Source organism: Vidua macroura, chromosome 1 (genome assembly GCF_024509145.1).
Source record: "Vidua macroura isolate BioBank_ID:100142 chromosome 1, ASM2450914v1, whole genome shotgun sequence".
Taxonomy (NCBI): Eukaryota; Metazoa; Chordata; class Aves; order Passeriformes; family Viduidae; genus Vidua; species Vidua macroura.
The window spans coordinates 153,718,015-153,740,453 of NC_071571.1; the positions used below are offsets into that span (position 1 = coordinate 153,718,015).

Genomic DNA, 22,439 nt, shown 5'->3' on the forward strand with positions numbered 1-22,439 from the left:
ATCAATACCAGATCAATGCTGGATCAATACTAGATCAATACAGGATCAATACTGCACCAGTGCTGGATCAATACCGGATCAATACTGAGCCAATGCCGGATCAATACTGAGCTAATGCCGGATCAATACTGAGCCAATGCCGGATCAATACTGCACCAGTGCCGGATCAATACTGAGCCAATGCCGGATCAATACTGCACCAGTGCCGGATCAATACCGGATCAATACTGAGCCAATGCCAGACTGGTGCTGGATCAGTGCTGGATCGATACGGAGCCAATAACGGATCAATACTGCGCCAGTACTACGCCAATGCTGGTTTAATGCTGGATCGATACGGAGCCAATGCCGGATCAATGGCGGATCAATACTGAGTCAATGCCGGATCAATGCTGGATCAATGCCGGATCAATGCCAGACTAATGCCCAATCAATGCCCGATCAATGCTGGATCAATACCAGATCAATGCTGGATCAATACCAGATCAATGCTGGATCAATACTGGATCAATACCAGATCAATGCTGGACCCATCCTGGACTGATCAATGCTGGATCAATGCCTGCATCGATCCTGCCCCAATACCAGATCAATACTGGATCAATACCGGATCAATGCTGGACCCACCCTGGACTGGCATTGGATCAATGCTGGATCAATACCTGCATTGATACAGAACTGATCCTGCCCCGATACCGGATCAATACTGGATCAATAGCAGATCAATACCAGATCAATAGAGGATCAATAGCAGATCAATGCCAGATCAATACTGCACCAATACCAGATCAATACTGCCCCAATAGCGGATCAATAGCGGATCAATAGTGGATCAATAGCGGATCAATGGCGGATCAATAGCAGATCAATAGTGGATCAATGGCGGATCAATAGCAGATCAATAGCAGATCAATAGTGGATCAATGGCGGATCAATAGCGCACCAATAGCGGATCAATGGCGCCATTGATCGTCCCCAGGGTCACCCTGGTCAGTGACGTGTGGGGACACGGCCGGGAGCCGGGGTCACGCCGGGGTCACGCCGGGGTCACGCCGGGGTCACGGGGGTCACAGCAGTGTCCGGAGTGTCCGGAGCAGTGTCCGGAGCAGTGACCGGTGCAGTGACCAGTGCAGTGACCAGTGCTGTGTCCGGAGCAGTGACCGGAGGAGTGTCCGGAGTGACCAGAGCAGTGACCGGTGCTGTGTCCAGAGCAGTGACCGGTGCTGTGTCCGGAGCAGTGACCAGTGCTGTGTCCGGAGCAGTGACCGGAGGAGTGTCCGGAGTGACCAGAGCAGTGACCAGTGCTGTGTCCAGAGCAGTGACCAGTGCAGTGTCCGGAGCAGTGACCGGAGCAGTGACCGGAGCAGTGACCGGAGCAGTGACTGCTGCTGTGTCCGGAGCCATGGTCACACCAGGGTCAGAGCAGTGACCGGTGCTGTGTCCAGTGCAGTGACCAGTGCTGTGTCCAGAGCAGTGTCCAGTGCTGTGTCCAGTTCAGTGACCAGTGCTGTGTCCAGTTCAGTGACCGGTGCTGTGTCCAGTGCAGTGACCAGTGCTGTGTCCAGAGCAGTGTCCAGTGCTGTGTCCGGAGCCATGGTCACACCAGGGTCAGAGCAGTGACCAGAGCTGTGTCCAGCACCATGTCCAGAGTGTGGCCACTCTTGGGTCCGAGCTGTGTCCAGCCCCGTGTCCAGCCCCGTGTCCACCCCCGTGTCCAGCCCCATGTCCAGCCCCGTGTCCAGAGTGTGGCCACTCTTGGGTCCGAGCTGTGTCCAGCCCCATGTCCAGCCCCGTGTCCAGCGCCGTGTCCAGCCCCGTGTCCAGTCCTGTGTCCAGAGTGTGGCCACTCTCAGGTCTGAGCTGTGTCCAGCCCCATGTCCAGTCCCGTGTCCAGCCCCGTGTCCAGCCCTGTGTCCAGCCCCATGTCCAGCCCCGTGTCCAGCCCTGTGTCCAGCCCCATGTCCAGCCCCATGTCCAGCCCCGTGTCCAGCCCTGTGTCCAGCCCCATGTCCAGCCCCGTGTCCAGCCCCATGTCCAGCCCCGTGTCCAGCCCCGTGTCCAGCCCTGTGTCCAGCCCCATGTCCAGCCCCGTGTCCAGCCCCGTGTCCAGCGCCGTGTCCAGCGCCGTGTCCAGCCCCGTGTCCAGCCCTGTGTCCAGCCCCATGTCCAGCCCCGTGTCCAGCCCTGTGTCCAGCCCCATGTCCAGCCCCATGTCCAGCCCCGTGTCCAGCCCTGTGTCCAGCCCCATGTCCAGCCCCGTGTCCAGCCCCATGTCCAGCCCCGTGTCCAGCCCCGTGTCCAGCGCCGTGTCCAGCGCCGTGTCCAGCCCCGTGTCCAGTCCCGTGTCCAGCCCCATGTCCAGCGCTGTGTCCAGAGTGTGGCCACTCTCAGGTCTGAGCTGTGTCCAGTCCCGTGTCCAGCCCCGTGTCCAGCGCCGTGTCCAGCCCCGTGTCCAGCGCCGTGTCCAGCCCCGTGTCCAGCCCGTGTCCGTGCGGGGTCAGAGGTCAGCGGGCCCCAGGCGCAGCCGCAGGGCCAGGGGCAGGTGGTCAGACAGAGTGGCCAGCTGGGTGATGACCGAGAAACCGGTGACCTCCTGTGGGGACAGCGGGGTCAGGCCGGGGGCACGGGGGCACTGGGGGTCACTGGGGGTCACTGGGGTCACTGGGGTCATGGGGACACCAGGGGTCACTGGGGGTCACTGGGGTCCCAGTGGTCACTCACGGTGGCCAGCGCGGGGTCCCAGGGGTCATTGGGGGTCCCAGGGGTCACTGGGGGTCACTGGGGGGTCCCAGCGGTCACTCACGGTGGCCAGCGCGGGGGTCCCAGGGGTCACTGGGGTCCCAGGGGTCACTGGGGGTCCCAGGGGTCACTGGGGGGTCACTGGGGGCTCCCAGCGGTCACTCACGGTGGCCAGCGCGGGGTCCCAGGGGTCACTGGGGGGTCACTGGGGGGGTCACTGGGGGTCACTGGGGGTCACTGGGGGGGTCCCAGGCTCCCAGTGGTCACTCACGGTGGCCAGCGCGGGGTCCCAGGGGTCATTGAGGGTCCCAGGGGTCTCAGGGGTCACTAGGGGGTCACTCACTCCCAGTGGTCACTCACGGTGGCCAGCACGGGGTCCCAGGGGTCACTGGGGTCCCAGGGGTCACTGGGGGGTCACTGGGGGGGTCACTGGGGGCTCCCAGTGGTCACTCACGGTGGCCAGCGCGGGGTCCCAGGGGTCACTGGGGGGGTCACTGGGGGGGTCACTGGGGGCTCCCAGTGGTCACTCACGGTGGCCAGCGCGGGGTCCCAGGGGTCCCAGGGGTCACTGGGGGTCACTGGGGGGGTCACCGGGGGGTCCCAGTGGTCGCTCACGGTGGCCAGCGCGGGGGTCCCAGGGGTCCCAGGGGTCCCAGGGGTCCCAGGGGTCATTGGGGGGTCACTGGGGGTCACTGGGGGGTCACTGGGTCACTGGGCTCCCAGAGGTCACTCACGGTGGCCAGCGCAGGGTCCCAGGGGTCACTGGGGGGTCACTGGGGGGTCACTGGGGGTCACTGGGGGTCACTGGGGGGGTCACTGGCTCCCAGCGGTCACTCACGGTGGCCAGCGCGGGGTCCCAGGGGTCACTGGGGGTCACTGGGGGGTCCCAGCGGTCACTCACGGTGGCCAGCGCGGGGTCCCAGGGGTCATTGGGGGGTCACTGGGGGTCACTGGGGGTCACTGGGGGCTCCCAGCGGTCACTCACGGTGGCCAGCGCGGGGTCCCTCCGCAGCAGCGCTCTGTCCACTCTCCGGCCCTGCCACGGCCGCGGGGCCTTCGTGTCCAGCGCCCCGCAGGACAGGATGGGACCCGCCAGGAACCGCTCGCGTCCCCAGGGCTGGGACAGCGTCCTGCGGGGACAGGGGACACGGGACATGGGGACACGGGGACACCGTGGGACAGAGTGACAGGGGACATGGGGACATGGGGACATGGGGACATGGGGACATGGGGACACTGCCGGACATGGGGACACAGTGGGACAGAGTGACAGGGGACATGGGGACATGGGGACACTGCCGGACATGGGGACACAGTGGGACAGAGTGACAGGGGACATGGGGACATGGGGACACTGCCGGACATGGGGACACTGCTGGACACGGGGACATGGGGACACTGCCGGACATGGGGACATGGGGACACGGGGACATGGGGACATGGGGACACTGCTGGACATGGGGACATGGGGACATGGGGACATGGGGACACTGCCGGACATGGGGACATGGGGACATTGCTGGACATGGGGACATGGAGACATGGGGACACTGCCGGACACGGGGACACTGCCGGACATGGGGACATGGGGACATGGGGACACTGCCGGACACGGGGACATGGGGACACGGGGACATGGGGACATGGGGACATGGGGACATGGGGACACTGCTGGATGTGGGGACATGGGGACACAGGGACATGGGGACATGGGGACATGGGGACACTGCCGGACATGGGGACACTGCCGGACACGGGGACATGGGGACATGGGGACATGGGGACACGGGGACAGGGGACATGGGGACATGGGGACATGGGACACGGGGACACGGGGGACATGGGGACATGGGGACACTGCCGGACATGGGGACACGGGGACGCAGTGTGACAGAGTGACAGGGGGCACGGGGACATGGAGACACAGCCAGACACAGGGACATGGGGACATGGGGACACTGCCGGACATGGGGACACAGTGGGACAGAGTGACAGGGGACACAGGGACATGGGGACATGGGGACACTGCCGGACATGGGGACATGGGGACATTGCTGGACATGGGGACATGGGGACATGGGGACACTGCCGGACACGGGGACACTGCCGGACATGGGGACATGGGGACATGGGGACACTGCCGGACACGGGGACATGGGGACACGGGGACATGGGGACATGGGGACATGGGGACATGGGGACACTGCTGGATGTGGGGACATGGGGACACAGGGACATGGGGACATGGGGACATGGGGACACTGCCGGACATGGGGACACTGCCGGACACGGGGACATGGGGACATGGGGACATGGGGACACGGGGACACGGGGACAGGGGACATGGGGACATGGGACACGGGGACACGGGGACATGGGGACATGGGGACATGGGGACACTGGGACATGGGGACATGGGGACATGGGGACACTGCCGGACATGGGGACACTGCCGGACACGGGGACATGGGGACACTGCCGGACATGGGGACATGGGGACACGGGGACATGGGGACACGGGGACATGGGGACACTGCCGGACATGGGGATACGGGGACATGGGGACATGGGAACATTGCTGGACATAGGGACATGGGGACATGGGGACATGGGGATACAGTGGGACAGAGTGACAGGGGACACAGGGACATGGGGACACTGCCGGACATGGGGACACGGGGACGCAGTGTGACAGAGTGACAGGGGGCACGGGGACATGGAGACACAGCCAGACACAGGGACATGGGGACATGGGGACACTGCCGGACATGGGGACACAGTGGGACAGAGTGACAGGGGACACAGGGACATGGGGACATGGGGACATGGGGACACTGCCGGACATGGGGACACAGTGGGACAGAGTGGGATGGAGTGACAGGGGACATGGGGACACAGTGGGACAGAGTGACAGGGGACACAGGGACATGGGGACATGGGGACATGGGGACACTGCCGGACATGGGGACACCGTGGGACAGAGTGGGACGGAGTGACAGGGGACACGGGGACATAGAGGAACACGGGGAGACAGCAGGACACGGGGACAGAGTGGCACAGGGACACTGTGGGACACAGGGACACAGGCATGGAGGACCCCCCACCCCCGCCAGGCCGATGGGTCAGCTGGACCCTTCTTGTCCCCAGTGTCCCCCTGTGTCCCCAGTGTCCCCATTGTCACCTCCTCATCTTCTCAGGGGTGGACACGGGCTCCTCGTAGATCTTGAGGCAGTCGAGCAGCGTCCCTGGGGACAGGAGGGGACAGGAGGGGACAGGGGGGGACAGGGGGGGACAGGAGGGGACAGAGTGAGCACGACCCTGGACACGGGGAGGGGACAGGAGGGGACAGGAGGGGACAGGGGGGACAGGAGGGGACAGGGGGGACAGGAGGGGACAGAGAGTGAGCATGACCCTGGACACGGGGAGGGGACAGGAGGGGACACGGAGGGGACAGGGGGGGACAGGGGGGGACAGGAGGGGACAGAGTGAGCACGACCCTGGACACAGGGAGGGGACAGGAGGGGACAGGGACATTAACGGGTCCCCAGACATGGGAAGGTGACAGCGGGGGCTTCAGGGGGTGACAGTGGGGATCGCAGTGGAGGTGACAGCAGGGTCTCTGGGGAGGTGACAGTGGGGTCCCTCAGGAGGTGACAGCGGGGTCTCTGGGGAGGTGACAGCGGGGTCCCTCAGGAGGTGACAGTGGGGTCTCTGGGGAGGTGACAGTGGGGTCCCTCAGGAGGTGACAGCGGGGTCTCTGGGGAGGTGACAGCGGGGTCCCTCAGGAGGTGACAGCGGGGTCCCTCAGGAGGTGACAGCAGGGTCTCTGGGGAGGTGACAGCGGGGTCCCTCAGGAGGTGACAGCGGGGTCCCTCAGGAGGTGACAGCGGGGTCTCTGGGGAGGTGACAGCGGGGTCTCTGGGGAGGTGGAAGTGGCATCCCCGGGGAGGTGACAGCAGGGTCCCCAGGACGGTGAAAGTGGGGTCCCTGGGGAAGTGACAGCGAGGTCCCCAGGCACGGCCAACACTGGGGTCCCCGGTCAGGGGGTGCCACTGGAGTCCCCGGGGAGGTGACAGCGGTGTCCCCACCGATGGCCCAAGGCTGGTCCTGGCCCGATCCGCGGCGCGCGGGGTCCCAGAACTCCTTGAACAGGGGGTGCTGCTGGTTCAGGGCGTCACCTGCGGGGGACACGGCGCTGCTGTCACCCCCGTGTCCCCCTGTGTCCCCCGATGTCCCGCTACATCCCACTGTGTCCCCCCCGTGTCCCTCCATGTCTCCCCATGCCCCTCTGTGTCCCCTGATGTCCCCCTGTGTCACCTCTATGTCCCCCCATGTCTCCACCATGCTCCCTCAGTGTCCTTCCATATTTGTCCTCTGTGTCCCACCCACGTCCCACACCTCTGCCACCGTCCCCCCAACTCCGTGTCCCCCCGTGTCCCCTGTCCCCACCCTGGGAGCAGTTGTCGAAGTTGAGGTCCCCGCAGAAGACATCGAAGGCCACCAGGTCCCCAGGCCGCTCCTGCTCCCGCCGGAACTCCCGGAGCCACCGGAGCACCAGGGACAGCTGCACGTCACGGATGGTGGCATCGGCTGGGACAGGGACACGGGTCATGGGACATGGGGACATGGGGACATGGGGACATGGACATGGGGACATGTTCAGACACAGGGATGGAGACACAGGACATGGGGACAGTTACAGACACTGGGACAGGGACACATGGACATGGGACATGGACACATGGACATGGGACATGGGGACATGGACATGGGGACAGGTACAGACACCAGGACAGGGACATGGGACATGGGGACATGGGGACATGGACATGGGGACATGTTCAGACACAGGGATGGAGACACAGGACATGGGGACAGTTACAGACACTGGGACAGGGACACATGGACATGGGACATGGACACATGGACATGGGACATGGGGACATGGTCATGGGGACATGGACATGGGGACACCAGGACATGCGGACAGGTACAGACACCAGGACAGGGACATGGGCATGGGGAAGTGGACAGACACTGGGACATGGGACATGGGACACAGGACATAGGGACATGGGACATGGGGACATGGGGACATGGGGACATGGACATGGGGACATGGACATGGGGACATGTTCAGACACAGGGATGGAGACACAGGACATGGGGACAGGTACAGACACTGGGACAGGGACACATGGACATGGGACATGGGGACATGGGGACATGGGACATGGACACATGGACATGGGGACATGGACATGGGGACAGGTACAGACACCAGGACAGGGACATGGGACATGGGGACACCAGGACATGCGGACAAGTACAGACACCAGGACAGGGACATGGGCATGGGGAAGTGGACAGACACGGGACATGGGACACGGGACATAGGGACATGGGACATGGGGACATGGGGACATGGGACATGGGGACATGGACATGGGGACAGGTACAGACACCAGGACAGGGACATGGGCATGGGGAAGTGGACAGACACGGGACATGGGACATGGGACACGGGACATAGGGACATGGGACATGGGGACATGGGGACATGGGACATGGGGACATGGACATGGGGACAGGTACAGACACCGGGACGGGGACATGGGACATGGGGACATGGGGACATGGGAACACATACAGACATAGGGATGGGGACATAGGACATGGGGACATGGACATGGGGACAGGTACAGACACAGGAATGGGGACACGAGACGTGGGGACATGGACAGACACTGGGACAGGGACACGGGACATGGGGACACATACAGACACAAGGACAGGGACATGGGGACATGAGGACATGTACACAGAGACAGTGACACGGGGACATGGACATGGGGACACGTGCACACACAGGAACGGGGACACAGACATGGATATGTGGACACATGGACCTGTACCGACACAGGGACGTGGACACGGGGACATGGGGACACAGGGACAGGGGACACAGGGATACGGGAACGTGGAGATCTGGAAACATGGACATATGGACACATACAGACACATGGACATGGGGACACGGGGACGTGGGGACACAGGCACAGGGGGACCCAGAGTCACAGACAGGGGCATGTGGACACACACGGGCAGGTGGACACAAGTGGACACAGACACCCGGACACAGCTGGACAACACCACACAGACCCAACGCCCCGAGCCCCGCCCAGTGTCACCCCCCAGTGTCACCCCCCAGTGTCACCCCCCAGCGTCCCCCCCGCCGTCACCGTGTCCCCACTCACGGGCGGGCGCCTGCAGGTGGGTGCAGCCCAGGTAGCCCACGACGCGCCGGCCTCGCCCCGTCCCCAGCAGCACCTGTGGGGGACACCAGCCACGTGTCACCTCAGCCACTGTGCCCCCTCAGGTGCCCCCTCAGGTGTCCCCTCACCTGTGCCACCAGCAGCCCCTTGTTGGCCAGCGCGTCCTCGCGGGCGCCGTTGGGGAAGGGGTGGAAGCGGGCGGCCAGCAGCGGGAAGCGGCTGCCCAGGACCAGGCCACTGCCCAGCACCCGCAGCTGGCCACAGCGCAGCCCCCCCGGGCCCACCCCCCACAGCACGTGCGGGAAGCGGTGGCCGAGCCGCCGGCGCAGGGTGGTGGCCGCGGTGGCATCGAACACCTCCTGCAGGCACACGAAGTCGGTGTCCGGCGGGATGTGGTCGGTCAGCACCGGGGGCATCGGGTCGGGCAGCGGGATCGGCCGCTCCGGCCCCGGGCTGGTCACTGGTGATGGGGTAGGTCCCAAGGTTGGGTTGGTCATCGGCAACTCCAGCGTTGGCACCGAGTCAACGGTTGGCCAAGGGTTGGTCATCGGTGTTGGGTTGGTCATTGGTGTTGGGTTGGCCATCAGTGTTGGGTTGGTCATCGGTGTTGGGTTGGCCATCAGTGTTGAGCTGGTCATCGGAGTTGAGTTGGTCATCGGCGTTGAGTTGGTCATTGGAGTTGAGTTGGTCATCAGTGTTGGGTTGGCCATCAGTGTTGGGTTGGCCATCGGTGTTGAGTTGGTCATCGGTGTTGAGTTGGTCATCGGTGTTGAGTTGGTCATCAGTGTTGGGTTGGCCATCGGTGTTGGGTTGGCCATCAGTGTTGAGTTGGTCATTGGAATTGAGCTGGTCATCGCTGTTGGGTTGGCCATCAGTGTTGGGTTGGCCATCAGTGTTGAGTTGGTCATCGGTGTTGGGTTGGCCATCAGTGTTGGGTTGGCCATCAGTGTTGAGTTGGTCATCGGTGTTGGGTTGGCCATCGCTGTTAGGTTGGCCATCGGCATCTCCGGCCACGGCATCGTGCCGGCCACCGGTGCTGCCGGACTGGCCACCATCCACGGGTCCACCCTGGAATCGCCGCCCGGCTGCCCCGGAGCCGCGGTGCTGAGCGTGCCCCCGTAGCCCCCGCCCTGGCCGCGCCGCGGCTCCAGCAGCCCGCGGCGGTGCCCGGAAGGTTCCGCCGGCGCTCCGGGCGCCAGGAGCCGGGCGATGAGCGCCGCGCGCCGCCGCGTGCCGCCCAGGTTGCTGAAGCGAGCCAGGCCGCTGGGCAGCAGGCACAGGTTGGCGGTCAGGAAGGTGAAGCCGCGGGCTCGCCGCGGGTCCCAGGGCTCGGCCGCGGGCGCGGTGGCCACGTGCTGGTGGACGAAGGGCCGGCGCTTGGCCTGCGCCGGGAGCCACAGCAGCAGCCCCAGGAGGGCCGGCGGCAGCGCCAGCAGCAGCGCCAGCAGCAGCGCCGGCGCCGCCAGCAGCCGCGCGCCCACGGCGAGGCAGCGCCCGGCCCGGTGCCGCCGCCAGCGCGCCCGCTGGGCCGTGGTGGGCTGCAGGGCCAGCAGCCGGTCCAGAGCCCAGCAGCCGGGGGCCAGCAGCGCCTCGGCCACCGCGGCCACCGCGGCCAGGGTCCGGCTGGGGAAGGGCGCGTCCGGCAGAGTGGACGGGGGCGGCCACGGCATCGGGGTGTCCTGGGGGTCCCCCCGGTCCGGTTCGGAGGCTCGGGCGCAGTAGGCACAGCCTGCGGGACGAGACCCCGGTGAGTGGGGAGGGACCCCGGCCGCGCCCCTGTCACCGGGAGAATGTCCCCGGATGGAGCGGGACCCTCCGCGTCCCGCGTGCCACCGTGGGAAAATCGGGCGTGACCCCCCCCGTCCCGGTCAGTGTGGGCAACTCCCGTGGCCAGAGTGAGACCCCTCCCCATCCTGGCCACCACCGCGGGAACGTCCCCGGGCCCCCCCCCTCCCCACGTCCCAGTCCCCGTGGGAAACTCACGTGGCCGGAGCGCGACCCCCCCCTGCCCCCGGCCCATCCCGGCCACCGTGGGAAATTCCCGCGGCCGGCAGTGGCCCTCCCCCGCATCCCGGCTGCCACCGTGGGAATGTCCCCCGGCCGGGCCGTCCCCCGCGTCCCCGGCATCCGGGACCGTCCCTGGGATCCGGAATCATCCCTGGGATCCGGGACCGTCCCCGGGATCCGGGATCCAGGACAATACCCAGGATCCAGAACCATTCCCGGGATCTGGAATCATTCCTGGGATCCGGGACCGTCCCCAGGATCCGGGATCCGGGACAATACCCAGGATCCAGAACCATTCCCAGGATCCAGAACCATTCCCGGGATCTGGAATCATTCCTGGGATACAGGACCATCCCCGGGATCCAGGACCATCCCCAGGATCCGGGACCCTCCCCAGGATCCAGGACCATTCCCAGGATCCAGGACCCTCCCCAGGAATCCAGGACCCTCCCCAGGATCCAGAACCGTCCCTGGGATCCAGGACCATTCCCGGGATCCAGGACCATTCCCAGGATCCAGGACCCTCCCCAAGATCCAGGGCCATCCCCAGGATCCAGGACCATCCCCGGGATCCAGGACCATCCCTGGTGTCCAGGACCATTCCCAGGATCCAGGACCATTCCCAGGATCCAGGACCCTCCCCAGGATCCAGGACCCTCCCCAGGATCCAGGACCCTCCCCGGGATCCAGGACCATTCCCAGGATCCGGGACCCTCCCCAGGATCCAGGACCCTCCCCAGGATCCAGGGCCATTCCCAGGATCCGGGACCCTCCCCAGGATCCAGGACCATTCCCGGGATCCAGGACCATTCCCGGGATCCAGGACCATTCCCAGGATCCAGGACCCTCCCCAGGATCCAGGACCATTCCCAGGATCCAGGACCATCCCTGGTATCCAGGACCATTCCCAGGATCCAGCACCATTCTCGGGATCCAGGACCATCCCCGGGATCCAGGACCATTCCCAGGATCCAGGACCATTCCCAGGATCCATGACCCTCCCCAGGATCCAGGACCATTCCCAGGATCCAGGACCATTCCCGGGATCCAGGACCATTCCCAGAATCCAGCACCATTCTCGGGATCCAGGACCATCCCCGGGGATCCAGGACCATCCCCAGGATCCAGGACCATTCCCGGGATCCAGGACCATTCCCAGGATCCATGACCCTCCCCAGGACCATTCCCAGGATCCAGGACCCTCCCCGGGATCCAGGACCCTCCCCAGGATCCAGGACCATTCCCAGGATCCAGAACCATCCCCGGGATCCGGGACCCTCCCCGGGATCCAGGACCCTCCCCAGGATCCAGGACCCTCCCTGGGATCCAGGACCATTCCCAGGGATCCAGGACCCTCCCCAGGATCCAGGACCATTCCCAGGATCCAGCACCATTCTCGGGATCCAGGACCCTCCCTGGGATCCAGGACCATTCCCAGGATCCAGGACCCTCCCCAGGATCCAGGACCATTCCCGGGATCCAGAACCGTCCCCGGGATCCGGGACCCTCCCCCTGTCCGGGAAGCAGCAGAGGGAGCCGGGAGTGGGGGGGTGACGGGCACGGGACCCCCCGTCCCGGTGTCCCCGCAGGGTCCCCGCGGGGTCCCCGAGGCCACCTCAGGTGGGTGCAGCCGGGAGGAGCCGCTGCGGTCCCTTCCCTCCTGCCCGCTGGCCCCGGTGGCCCCGGCAGTGGCCACCCGCGCCCCCGGGTCCCCCCGCAGCCGCCCCCTCACCTGTCCCCGGGCTCAGGGGGGTCGGGGGCCAGCAGGACCCCGCACAGGGTGAGACCGGCCAGGTGAGGCACGGCCCCTCCCCTTGTCCAGGTGAATCCCGGCCCCTCCCCTTGTCCAGGTGAGTCCTGGCGGATGATCCCGGCCAGGTGAGGCCCGGCCCCTCCCCTTGTCCAGGTGAATCCCGGCCCCTCCCCTTGTCCAGGTGAGTCCTGGCGGATGATCCCGGCCAGGTGAGGCACGGCCCCTCCCCTTGTCCAGGTGAATCCCGGCCCCTCCCCTTGTCCAGGTGAATCCTGGCGGATGATCCCGGCCAGGTGAGTCCCGGCCCCTGAGCCTGTCCAGGTGAGTCCTGTCCGGCCGGGCTGGCCCGACAGGTTCCCGGCAGCTCCGAGCCCCCAGGGCCGGACACACGGCCGGTGACTCCTCACCTGGGCCAGTGACTCCTCACCTGGGCCAGTGACTCCTCACCTGGGCCGGTGACTCCTGCCTGACTCCTGCCCCAGTTCTTCCCGGATCCTGCTGACTCTGCCTGAGTCTGCAGCTGCCCAATCCCAGCATGGGATGGTGCCGGACACTGGGGGCACTGGGAATGCTGGGCACACTGGGAATGCTGGGGATACTGGAAATGCTGGGGATACTGGAGTCACTGGGGACACTGGGAATGTTGGGGATACTGGGAATGCTGGGGACACTGGGAATGCTGGGGACACTGGAGTCACTGGGAATGGTGGGGACACTGGGAATGCTGGGAATGCTGGGGACACTGGGGGCACTGGGGGCACTGGGAATGCTGGGGACACTGGGGGCACTGGGGGCACTGGGAATGCTGGGCACACTGGGAATGCTGGGGACACTGGGAATGCTGGGGACACTGGAGTCACTGGGAATGGTGGGGACACTGGGGGCACTGGAGGGACTGGGAATGCTGGGGACACTGGGAATGCTGGGGATACTGGAAATGCTGGGGATACTGGGGCACTGGAGGCACTGGGAATGCTGGGCACACTGGGAATGCTGGGGATACTGGAGTCACTGGGAATGCTGGGGGCACTGGGGTTACTGGGAATGCTGGGGACACTGGAGTCACTGGGAATGGTGGGGACACTGGGGGCACTGGAGGCACTGGGAATGCTGGGGACACTGGGGACACTGGGAATGCTGGGGACACTGGGGACACTGGGGGCACTGGGAATGCTGGGCACACTGGGAATGATGGGACACTGGGACACTGGGGTCACTGGGGATACTGGGAATGATGGGACACTGGGGTCTCCAGGGACGCTGGGGACACTGGAGTCACTGGGAATGCTGGGGACACTGGGGTCACTGGGGATACTGGGAATGATGGGACACTGGGGTCTCCAGGGACACTGGGGACACTGGAGTCACTGGGGATGCTGGGGGCACTGGGGGGGGGGTGATGGCCATACTGGGGATGCTGGGGACACTGGGAATGCTGGGGACACTGGGAACACTGGAGATGATGGGGATGCTGGGGACACTGGGGATCCTGGGCACACTGGAGGGGGTGACGGCCATACTGGGGTCACTGGGTCACCCCCAGGGGTCCCCCCACTCCCAGCTCATCCCTCGGTGCCGTGGGTGGCAGGGCTGGCACGTGCCACAGGTGACTCAGGCCAGGTGTGGCACCTCCGGCCACGGGACGGCCCCGACACCCACGGGGCGGAATTTGTGTCACCGGAGCCTGCGGGGACCGTCCCCAGTGTCCCCAGTGCCCACCCAGAGGGGTCCCAGTGTCCCCAGTGCCCACCCAGAGGGGTCCCAGTGTCCCCAGTGTCTACCCAGAGGGGTCACACTGGCCTCCCAGTGTCCCCAGTGCCCACCCAGAGGGGTCCCACTGGCCTCCCAGTGTCCCCAATGCCCACTCAGAGCGGTCCCAGTGTCCCCATGTCCCCCAGTGCCCACCCAGAGGGGTCCCGGGGTCCCAGTGTCCCCAGTGTCTACCCAGAGGGGTCGCACTGGCCTCCCAGTGTCCCCAGTGTCTACCCAGAGGGGTCCCAGTGTCCCCAGTGTCCCCAGTGCCCACCCAAGGGGTCACACTGGCCTCCCAGTGTCCCCAGTGTCTACCCAGAGGGGTCACACTGGCCTCCCAGTGTCCCCAGTGCCCACCCAGAGGGGTCCCACTGGCCTCCCAGTGTCCCCAATGCCCACTCAGAGCGGTCCCAGTGTCCCCATGTCCCCCAGTGCCCACCCAGAGGGGTCCCGGGGTCCCAGTGTCCCCAGTGTCTACCCAGAGGGGTCGCACTGGCCTCCCAGTGTCCCCAGTGTCTACCCAGAGGGGTCCCAGTGTCCCCAGTGTCCCCAGTGCCCACCCAAGGGGTCACACTGGCCTCCCAGTGTCCCCAGTGCCCACTTAGAGGGGTCCCAGTGGCCCCAGTGTACCCAGTGACCATCCAAGGGGTCAATGCTGGTGTCCCCATGTCCCCCAGTGCCCACCCAGAGGGGTCCCAGTGTCCCCAGTGTCCCCAGTGTCTACCCAGAGCGGTCCCACTGGCCTCCCAGTGTCCCCAGTGCCCACTTAGAGGGGTCCCAGTGTCCCCAGTGTACCCAGTGCCCATCCAAGGGGTCAATGCTGGTGTCCCCAGTGTCCCCAGTGCCCACCCAAGGGGTCCCACTGGCCTCCCAGTGTCCCCAGTGCCCACTCAGAGGGGTCCCAGTGTCACCAGTGTACCCAGTGCCCATCCAAGGGGTCAATGCTGGTGTCCCCATGTCCCCCAGTGCCCACCCAAGGGGTCAATGCCAGTGTCCCCAGTGTCCCCAGTGCCCACCCAAGGGGTCCCACTGGCCTCCCAGTGTCCCCAGTGCCCACTCAGAGGGGTCCCAGTGTCCCCAGTGTCCCCCAGTGTCCCCCCAGGGGGAACAGTGCCAGTGTCCCCAGTGTCCCCAGTGCCCACCCATCAACCCAGGGGTGCCACCGGGCCCTGTCCCAGTACTGGGGCCAGCAGCACATGGCCCGTGCTGGCCCGGTGACACTGGATTGTCCCCTGGGTGCCGGCAGTGTCACTGCCATTGTCCCCAGGGTGCTGGCCCGGTCACACCGGCATTGTCCCCGCGGTGGTGGCCCGGTCACACCGGCATTGTCCCCGCGGTGGTGGCCCGGTGACACTGCCATCGTCCCCGCGGTGGTGGCCCGGTCACACCGGCATTGTCCCCGCGGTGGTGGCAGTGTCACCGGCATTGTCCCCGCGGTGGTGGCCCCGGGGCCGCGTTCTCCCGGGTGTGGCGACCAAGCCCTCCCTGGTGTGGCCCTTGCGGTGGCCGGGGGGCACGGGTGGCACCGCGCCCCGGTGGCCCGCGGGCTGGGCAGCGCCCGGGCCACCCGTGCCAGCTCCGAGCCCATCCCAGTTCCAGTTCCCAGTTCCAGTTCCCAGCTCCCAGTTTCCAGCTCCCAGGTCCCCGCCAGCGCCACTTGTCGCAGCGCCACGTCCCGGCCACCCCCTCACCTCCGCACGCCGCCATGGCCACCACCACCGGCTCGCTCATGGCCACCGGGGGCTACCGGGGGCCACCGCTCGCCCCGGGCCCCCTGGCGCCGCCGCCACCGGAGGCTGCAGGTGACAGACAAACATCCGCCGGCCGCGGGGACACCGCGGCGCCGCCCGGCCGCGTTCCTGTCCCGCTGCGTGGCCGCTGCCACCCCCGGACACGGCGCCGCAGCCCCCCCCGGGCCGCCGCGGGGGACGGTGGCCACCGAACCGCAGCCGCAGGTTGCCCGCAGGTGTGGCCAGACCGGTTCTCCCGGTAGCCCCGAGGAGGAGGAGGAGGAGCGGGGGGGCTGTGGTGGCACCTGTGTCGCTGCCGTGGCACCCGCGCCACCCCCCCCTCACCTGCCCAGGTGCCACCCCCGCGGAGGTGACACGGTCAGGGGTGCCCCGAGCTGTCCCTGTCACCTCCTGTCACCCCCTGTCACCCCCTGCGCCACCCAGCTCGCAGCCGGCCCCGGCTGAGCCCCCACCTGGGGCGGGGGGTGACACGGAAGGTGACAGGGAAGGGGACAGCCCCCGACCACCCCCCCCCCCCCCCCGGGACCCCCCAGGTGACCTCGGTGTCGATCCCCGGCCCCGCTGTCGCCTGCAGAACCGAAAGGAAAAGCGCGGCCGAAAGCGAAAGGAAAAGCGCCGTGACCCCCCCAGTGCGGCCGTGACCCCCCCAGTGCGGCCGTGACCCCCCCAGTACAGCCGTGACCCCCCCAGTGCGGCCGTGACCCCTCCCAGTACAGCCGTGACCCCCCCAGTGCGGCCGTGACCCCCCCAGTATGGCCGTGACCCCCCCAGTACAGCCGTGACCCCCCCAGTATGGCCGTGACCCCTCCCAGTGAGGCCGTGACCCCTCCCAGTATGGCCCCCCAGTACAGCCGTGACCCCCCCAGTACAGCCGTGACCCCTCCCAGTGAGGCCGTGACCCCCCCAGTACAGCCGTGACCCCCCCAGTGCGGCCGTGACCCCCCCAGTACAGCCGTGACCCCCCCAGTACAGCTGTCCCACCACAATGTCCCTCCATGTCCCACCACCCCAGTGTCCCTCTGTCCCACCCCAAATGTCCCTCTGTGTCCCACCACCCCAATGTCCCACCCCAGTGTCCCATGTCCCATCTCAATGTCCCTCTGTCCCACCACCCCAATGTCCCTGTGTCACATCACCCCAGTGTCCCACCATGTCCCATCCCCCCAATGTCCCACCCCAAATGTCCCTCTGTCCCACCACCCCAGTGTCCCGTGTCACATCACCCCAGTGTCCCATGTCCCACCCCACCAATGTCCCACCCCAGTGTCCCATGTCCCATCTCAATGTCCCTCTGTCCCACCACCCCAATGTCCCTGTGTCACATCACCCCAGTGTCCCTCTGTCCCACCCCAAATGTCCCTCTGTGTCCCATCTCGATGTCCCTCTGTGTCCCACCCCAATGTCCCTGTGTCACACCACCCCAGTGTCCCATGTCCCACCCCACCAATGTCCCTCCATGTCCCACCTCAATGTCCCTCTGTCCCATCTCCCCAGTGTCCAATGTCCCACCCCAATGTCCCTGTGTGTCCCCCCCAGTGTCCCTCTGTCCCCCCCAGTGTCCCTCTGTCCCCCCCCAGTGTCCCTCTGTCCCACCCCAAATGTCCCTCTGTGTCCCACCACCCCAGTGTCCCACCCCAGTGTCCCATGTCCCATCTCGATGTCCCTCTGTCCCACCACCCCAGTGTCCCTGTGTCACATCACCCCAGTGTCCCTCTGTCCCCCCCCAGTGTCCCTCTGTCACTTCACCTCCTCACATCCAGCAGTGCTCTCCACCTTCCACCATCTCCTCTGTCCAGGGGGGTCACACAGGTGTCCGGAGGGGTCACAAGTGTCCGGAGGGGTCACAGGTGTCCAGGGGGGTCCCAGGTGTCCGGGGTGTCCCAGGTATCCAGGGGGTGTCGCAGGTGTCCGGAGGGGTCCCAGGTGTCCAGGGGGGGTCCCAGGTGTCCAGGGGGGTCCCAGGTGTCCAGGGGGGGCACACAGGTGTCCAGTGAGGCCCCAGGTGCCCAGGGGGGGTCACACAGGTGTCCGGAGGGGTCCCAGGTGTCCGGGGGGGTCACACAGGTGTCCGGAGGGGTCCCAGGTGTCCGGGGGGGTCACACAGGTGTCCGGAGGGGTCCCAGGTGTCCAGGGGGGGGGTCACACAGGTGTCCGGGGTGTCCCAGGTGTCCAGGGCGGGTTCCAGGTGTCCGGAGGGGTCACAAGTGTCCGGAGGGGTCCCAGGTGTCCAGGGGGGGGCACACAGGTGTCCAGTGAGGCCCCAGGTGTCCAGGGGGGGTCCCAGGTGTCCAGGGGGGTCACACAGGTGTCTGGAGGGGTCCCAGGTGTCCAGGGGGGTCCCAGGTGTCCGGGGGGGTCACACAGGTGTCCGGAGGGATCACACAGGTGTCCGGAGGGGTCCCAGGTGTCCAGGGGGGGTTCCAGGTGTCCGGGGGTGTCCCAGGTGTCCGGGGGTGTCCCAGGTGTCCAGCGAGGTCCCAGGTGTCCAGAGGGTGTCCCAGGTGTCCAGGGGGGTCCCAGGTGTCCGAGGAGGAGCTCAGGTGTCCGGGGTGTCCCAGGTGTCCGGGGGTGTCCCAGGTGTCCAGGGGGGGTTCCAGGTGTCCGGGGTGTCCCAGGTATCCAGGGGGGTCCCAGGTGTCCAGGGGGGGCACACAGGTGTCCGGGGTGTCCCAGGTGTCCAGGGGGGTCCTAGGTGTCCAGGGGGGGTTCCAGGTGTCCGGGGTGTCCCAGGTGTCCAGGGGGGGTCCCAGGTGTCCAGGGGGGGTTCCAGGTGTCCGGAGGGGTCACACAGGTGTCCGGGGGGGGTCCCAGGTGTCCAGGGGGGGTTCCAGGTGTCCGGAGGGGTCACACAGGTGTCCGGGGGGGGTCCCAGGTGTCCAGGGGGGGTTCCAGGTGTCCGGAGGGGTCACACAGGTGTCCGGGGGGGTCCCAGGTGTCCAGGGGGGGTCCCAGGTGTCCAGGGGGGGCACACAGGTGTCCAGTGAGGCCCCAGGTGTCCGGGGTGTCCCAGGTGTCCGGGGGGGGTCCCAGGTGTCCGGAGGGGTCACAGGTGTCCGGGGGGGTCACACAGGTGTCTGGGAGGGATCACACAGGTGTCCAGGGGGGTCCCAGGTGTCCAGGGGGGTCCCAGGTGTCCCGGGGGGTCCCAGGTGTCCAGGGGTGTCCCAGGTGTCCGGGGAGGTGTCCCAGCTCTCCGGGGGGAGGCCACAGCCACCCGTTGTGTCCCTATGGGGCAGGGGTTGTCTCTATGGGGCGGGAGGGGGTGTCTCTATGGGGCGGGGGGGGGTGTCTCTATGGAGCGGGGGGGCTCTCTATGGAGCGGGGGGGTCTCTATGGGGCGGGGGGGTCTCTATGGGGCGGGGGGTTCTCTATGGGGCGGGAGGGGGTGTCTCTATGGGGCAGGGGAGTTCTCTATGGAGCGGGGGTGTCTCTATGGGATGGGAGTGTCTCTATGGGGCAGGGGGGTCTCTATGGGGCGGGGGTGTCTCTTTGGGGCAGGGGGGGGTCTCTATGGGGCAGGGGGTGTCTCTATGGGGCAGGGGGGTCTCTATGGAGTGGGGGTGTCTCTATGGGGCGGGGGTGTCTCTATGGGGCGGGAGGGGTCTCTATGGGGCAGGGGGGGTTCCCTATGGGGCGGGAGGGGGTGTCCATATGGGGCGGGGGGGTTCTCTATGGGGCGGGGGTGTCTCTATGGAGCGGGGGGGTCTCTATGGAGTGGGGGGGTCTCTATGGGGCAGGGGGGTCTCTATGGGGCAGGGGGGGGTCTCTATGGGGCGGGGGTGTCTCTATGGAGCGGGGGGGGTATCTCTATGGGGCGGGGGTGTCTCTATGGGGCAGGGGGTTCTCTATGGAGCGGGGGGGTCTCTATGGGGCAGGGGGGGGTCTCTATGGGGCAGGGGGGGTCTCTATGGGGCGGGGGGGGCTCTATGGGGCGGGGGTGCCTCTATGGGGCGGGGGTGTCTCTATGGGGCATGGGGTGTCTCTATGGGGCGGGAGGGGGGTCTCTATGGGGCAGGGGGCGTCTCTATGGGGCAGGGGGGGTCTCTATGGGGCGGGGGGGGCTCTATGGGGCGGGGGTGCCTCTATGGGGCATGGGGGGACTCTATGGGGCGGGAGTGTCTCTATGGGGCGGGAGGGGGTGTCCATATGGGGCGGGGGGGTTCTCTATGGGGCGAGGGTGTCTCTATGGGGCATGGGGGGTCTCTATGGGGCGGGAGGGGGCTCTATGGGGCGGGGGGGTGTCTCTATGGGGCGGGGGGGTGTCTATGGGGCAGGGGGGGTCTCTATGGGGCGGGGGGGGTCTCTATGGGGTGGGGGAGTCTCTATGGGGCAGGGGGTTCTCTATGGAGTGGGGGGGTCTCTATGGGGCAGGGGGCGTCTCTATGGGGCAGGGGGGGTCTCTATGGGGCGGGAGGGGGTGTCTCTATGGGGCGGGGGGGTGTCTATGGGGCAGGGGGGGTCTCTATGGGGCGGGGGGGGCTCTATGGGGCAGGGGGGTCTCTATGGGGCAGGGGGGGTCTCTATGGGGCGGGAGGGGGGGGTCTCTATGGAGCGGGGGGGTCTCTATGGTGTAGGGGGGTCTCTATGGGGCATGGGGGTTCTCTATGGGGCGGGAGTGTCTCTATGGGGCGGGGGGGGTGTCTATGGGGCGGGGGGGTCTCTATGGGGCGGGAGGGGTCTCTATGGGGCAGGGGGGGTTCCCTATGGGGCGGGAGGGGGTGTCTCTATGGGGCGGGGGGGGGCTCTATGGGGCGGGAGGGGGTGTCTCTATGGGGCATGGGGGTTCTCTATGGGGCGGGAGTGTCTCTATGGGGCGGGAGGGGGTGTCCATATGGGGCGGGGGGGGTTCTCTATGGGGCGGGAGGGGTGTCTATGGGGTGGGGGGGTCTCTATGGAGCGGGGGGGTCTCTATGGGATGGGAGTGTCTCTATGGGGCAGGGGGTGTCTCTATGGGGCAGGGGGGTCTCTATGGAGTGGGGGTGTCTCTTTGGGGCAGGGGGGGGGTCTCTATGGAGCGGGGGGGTCTCATGGGACGGGAGGGGGTGTCTCTATGGGGCGGCAGGGGGGGTCTCTATGGGGCAGGGGGTGTCTCTATGGGGCAGGGGGGTCTCTATGGGGCGGGGGTGTCTCTATGGGGCGGGAGGGGGTGTCTCTATGGGGCGGGGGGGGTCTCTATGGGACGGGAGTGTCTCTATGGGGCAGGGGGTCTCTATGCGGCAGGGGGGGTCTCTATGGAGTGGGGGTGTCTCTATGGGGCAGGGGGGTGTCTCTATGGGGCATGGGGTGTCTCTATGGGGCATGGGGGGTCTCTATGGGGCAGGGGGGCTCTCTATGGGGCAGGGGGTGTCTCTATGGGGCGGGGGGTCTCTATGGGGCGGGGGGGGGTGTCTATGGGGCAGGGGGGTTCTCTATGGGGCGGGGGAGTTCTCTATGGAGCGGGGGGGTCTCTATGGGACGGGAGTGTCTCTATGGGGCAGGGGGTCTCTATGCGGCAGGGGGGTCTCTATGGAGTGGGGGGGTCTCTATGGGGCAGGGGGGGTCTCTATGGCGCATGGGGTGTCTCTATGGGACGGGAGTGTCTCTATGGGGCAGGGGGTCTCTATGCGGCAGGGGATCTCTATGGAGTGGGGGTGTCTCTATGGGGCGGGGGTGTCTATGGGGCGAGGGTGTCTCTATGGGGCAGGGGGGGCTCTCTATGGGGCAGGGGGGGTTCCCTATGGGGCGGGAGGGGGTGTCCATATGGGGCGGAGGGGTTCTCTATGGGGCAGGGGGCGTCTCTATGGGGCGGGGGGGTCTCTATGGGGCAGGGGGGCCTCTATGGAGTGGGGGGGTCTCTATGGGGCATGGGGGTTCTCTATGGGGCGGGAGTGTCTCTATGGGGCGGGGGTGCCTCTGTGGGGCATGGGGGGTCTCTATGGGGCAGGGGGGTCTCTATGGAGTGGGGGGGTCTCTATGGGGCGGCAGGGGGGGTCTCTATGGGGCGGGGGGGGGTGTCTATGGGACGGGAGGGGGTGTCTCTATGGGGCGGCAGGGGGGGTCTCTATGGGGCAGGGGGGGTTCCCTATGGGGCGGGAGGGGGTGTCCATATGGGGCGGGGGGGGTTCTCTATGGGGCGAGGGTGTCTCTATGGGGCATGGGGTGTCTCTATGGGGCAGGGGGTGT

At 66.6% G+C, this 22,439-nt stretch overlaps 1 protein-coding gene across 1 annotated transcript; it reads right to left on the reverse strand.

Annotated features, from left to right (window-relative positions):
• Window positions 1-2,495: 2,495 nt before the first annotated feature.
• On the reverse strand, window positions 2,496-16,279 carry LOC128814275 (sphingomyelin phosphodiesterase 5-like). Its single transcript, XM_053989948.1, has 9 exons — window positions 16,218-16,279; window positions 10,009-10,743; window positions 9,143-9,576; window positions 8,997-9,069; window positions 7,189-7,329; window positions 6,828-6,917; window positions 5,921-5,984; window positions 3,725-3,869; window positions 2,496-2,593 (listed from the first exon to the last, which is right to left on the reverse strand). The coding sequence occupies exons 1-9, from the start codon at window positions 16,255-16,257 to the stop codon at window positions 2,498-2,500; spliced, it is 1,818 nt and encodes a 605-aa protein (XP_053845923.1). The 5' UTR covers window positions 16,258-16,279; the 3' UTR covers window positions 2,496-2,497.
• Between the last annotated feature and the right edge of the window lie 6,160 nt (window positions 16,280-22,439).

Coding starts and splice junctions, on each gene's coding strand:
- LOC128814275 (XM_053989948.1), bottom strand. CDS start 16,257: ATGAGCGAGCCGGTGGTGGTGGCCATGGCGGCGTGCGGAG. Junction 5,985..6,827: donor GGACCAGCCTTGGGCCATCG/GTGGGGACACCG, acceptor TCCTGTCCCCAG/GGACGCTGCTCGACTGCCTC. Junction 2,594..3,724: donor GGGACCCCGCGCTGGCCACC/GTGAGTGACCGC, acceptor CTGTCCCCACAG/GAGGTCACCGGTTTCTCGGT.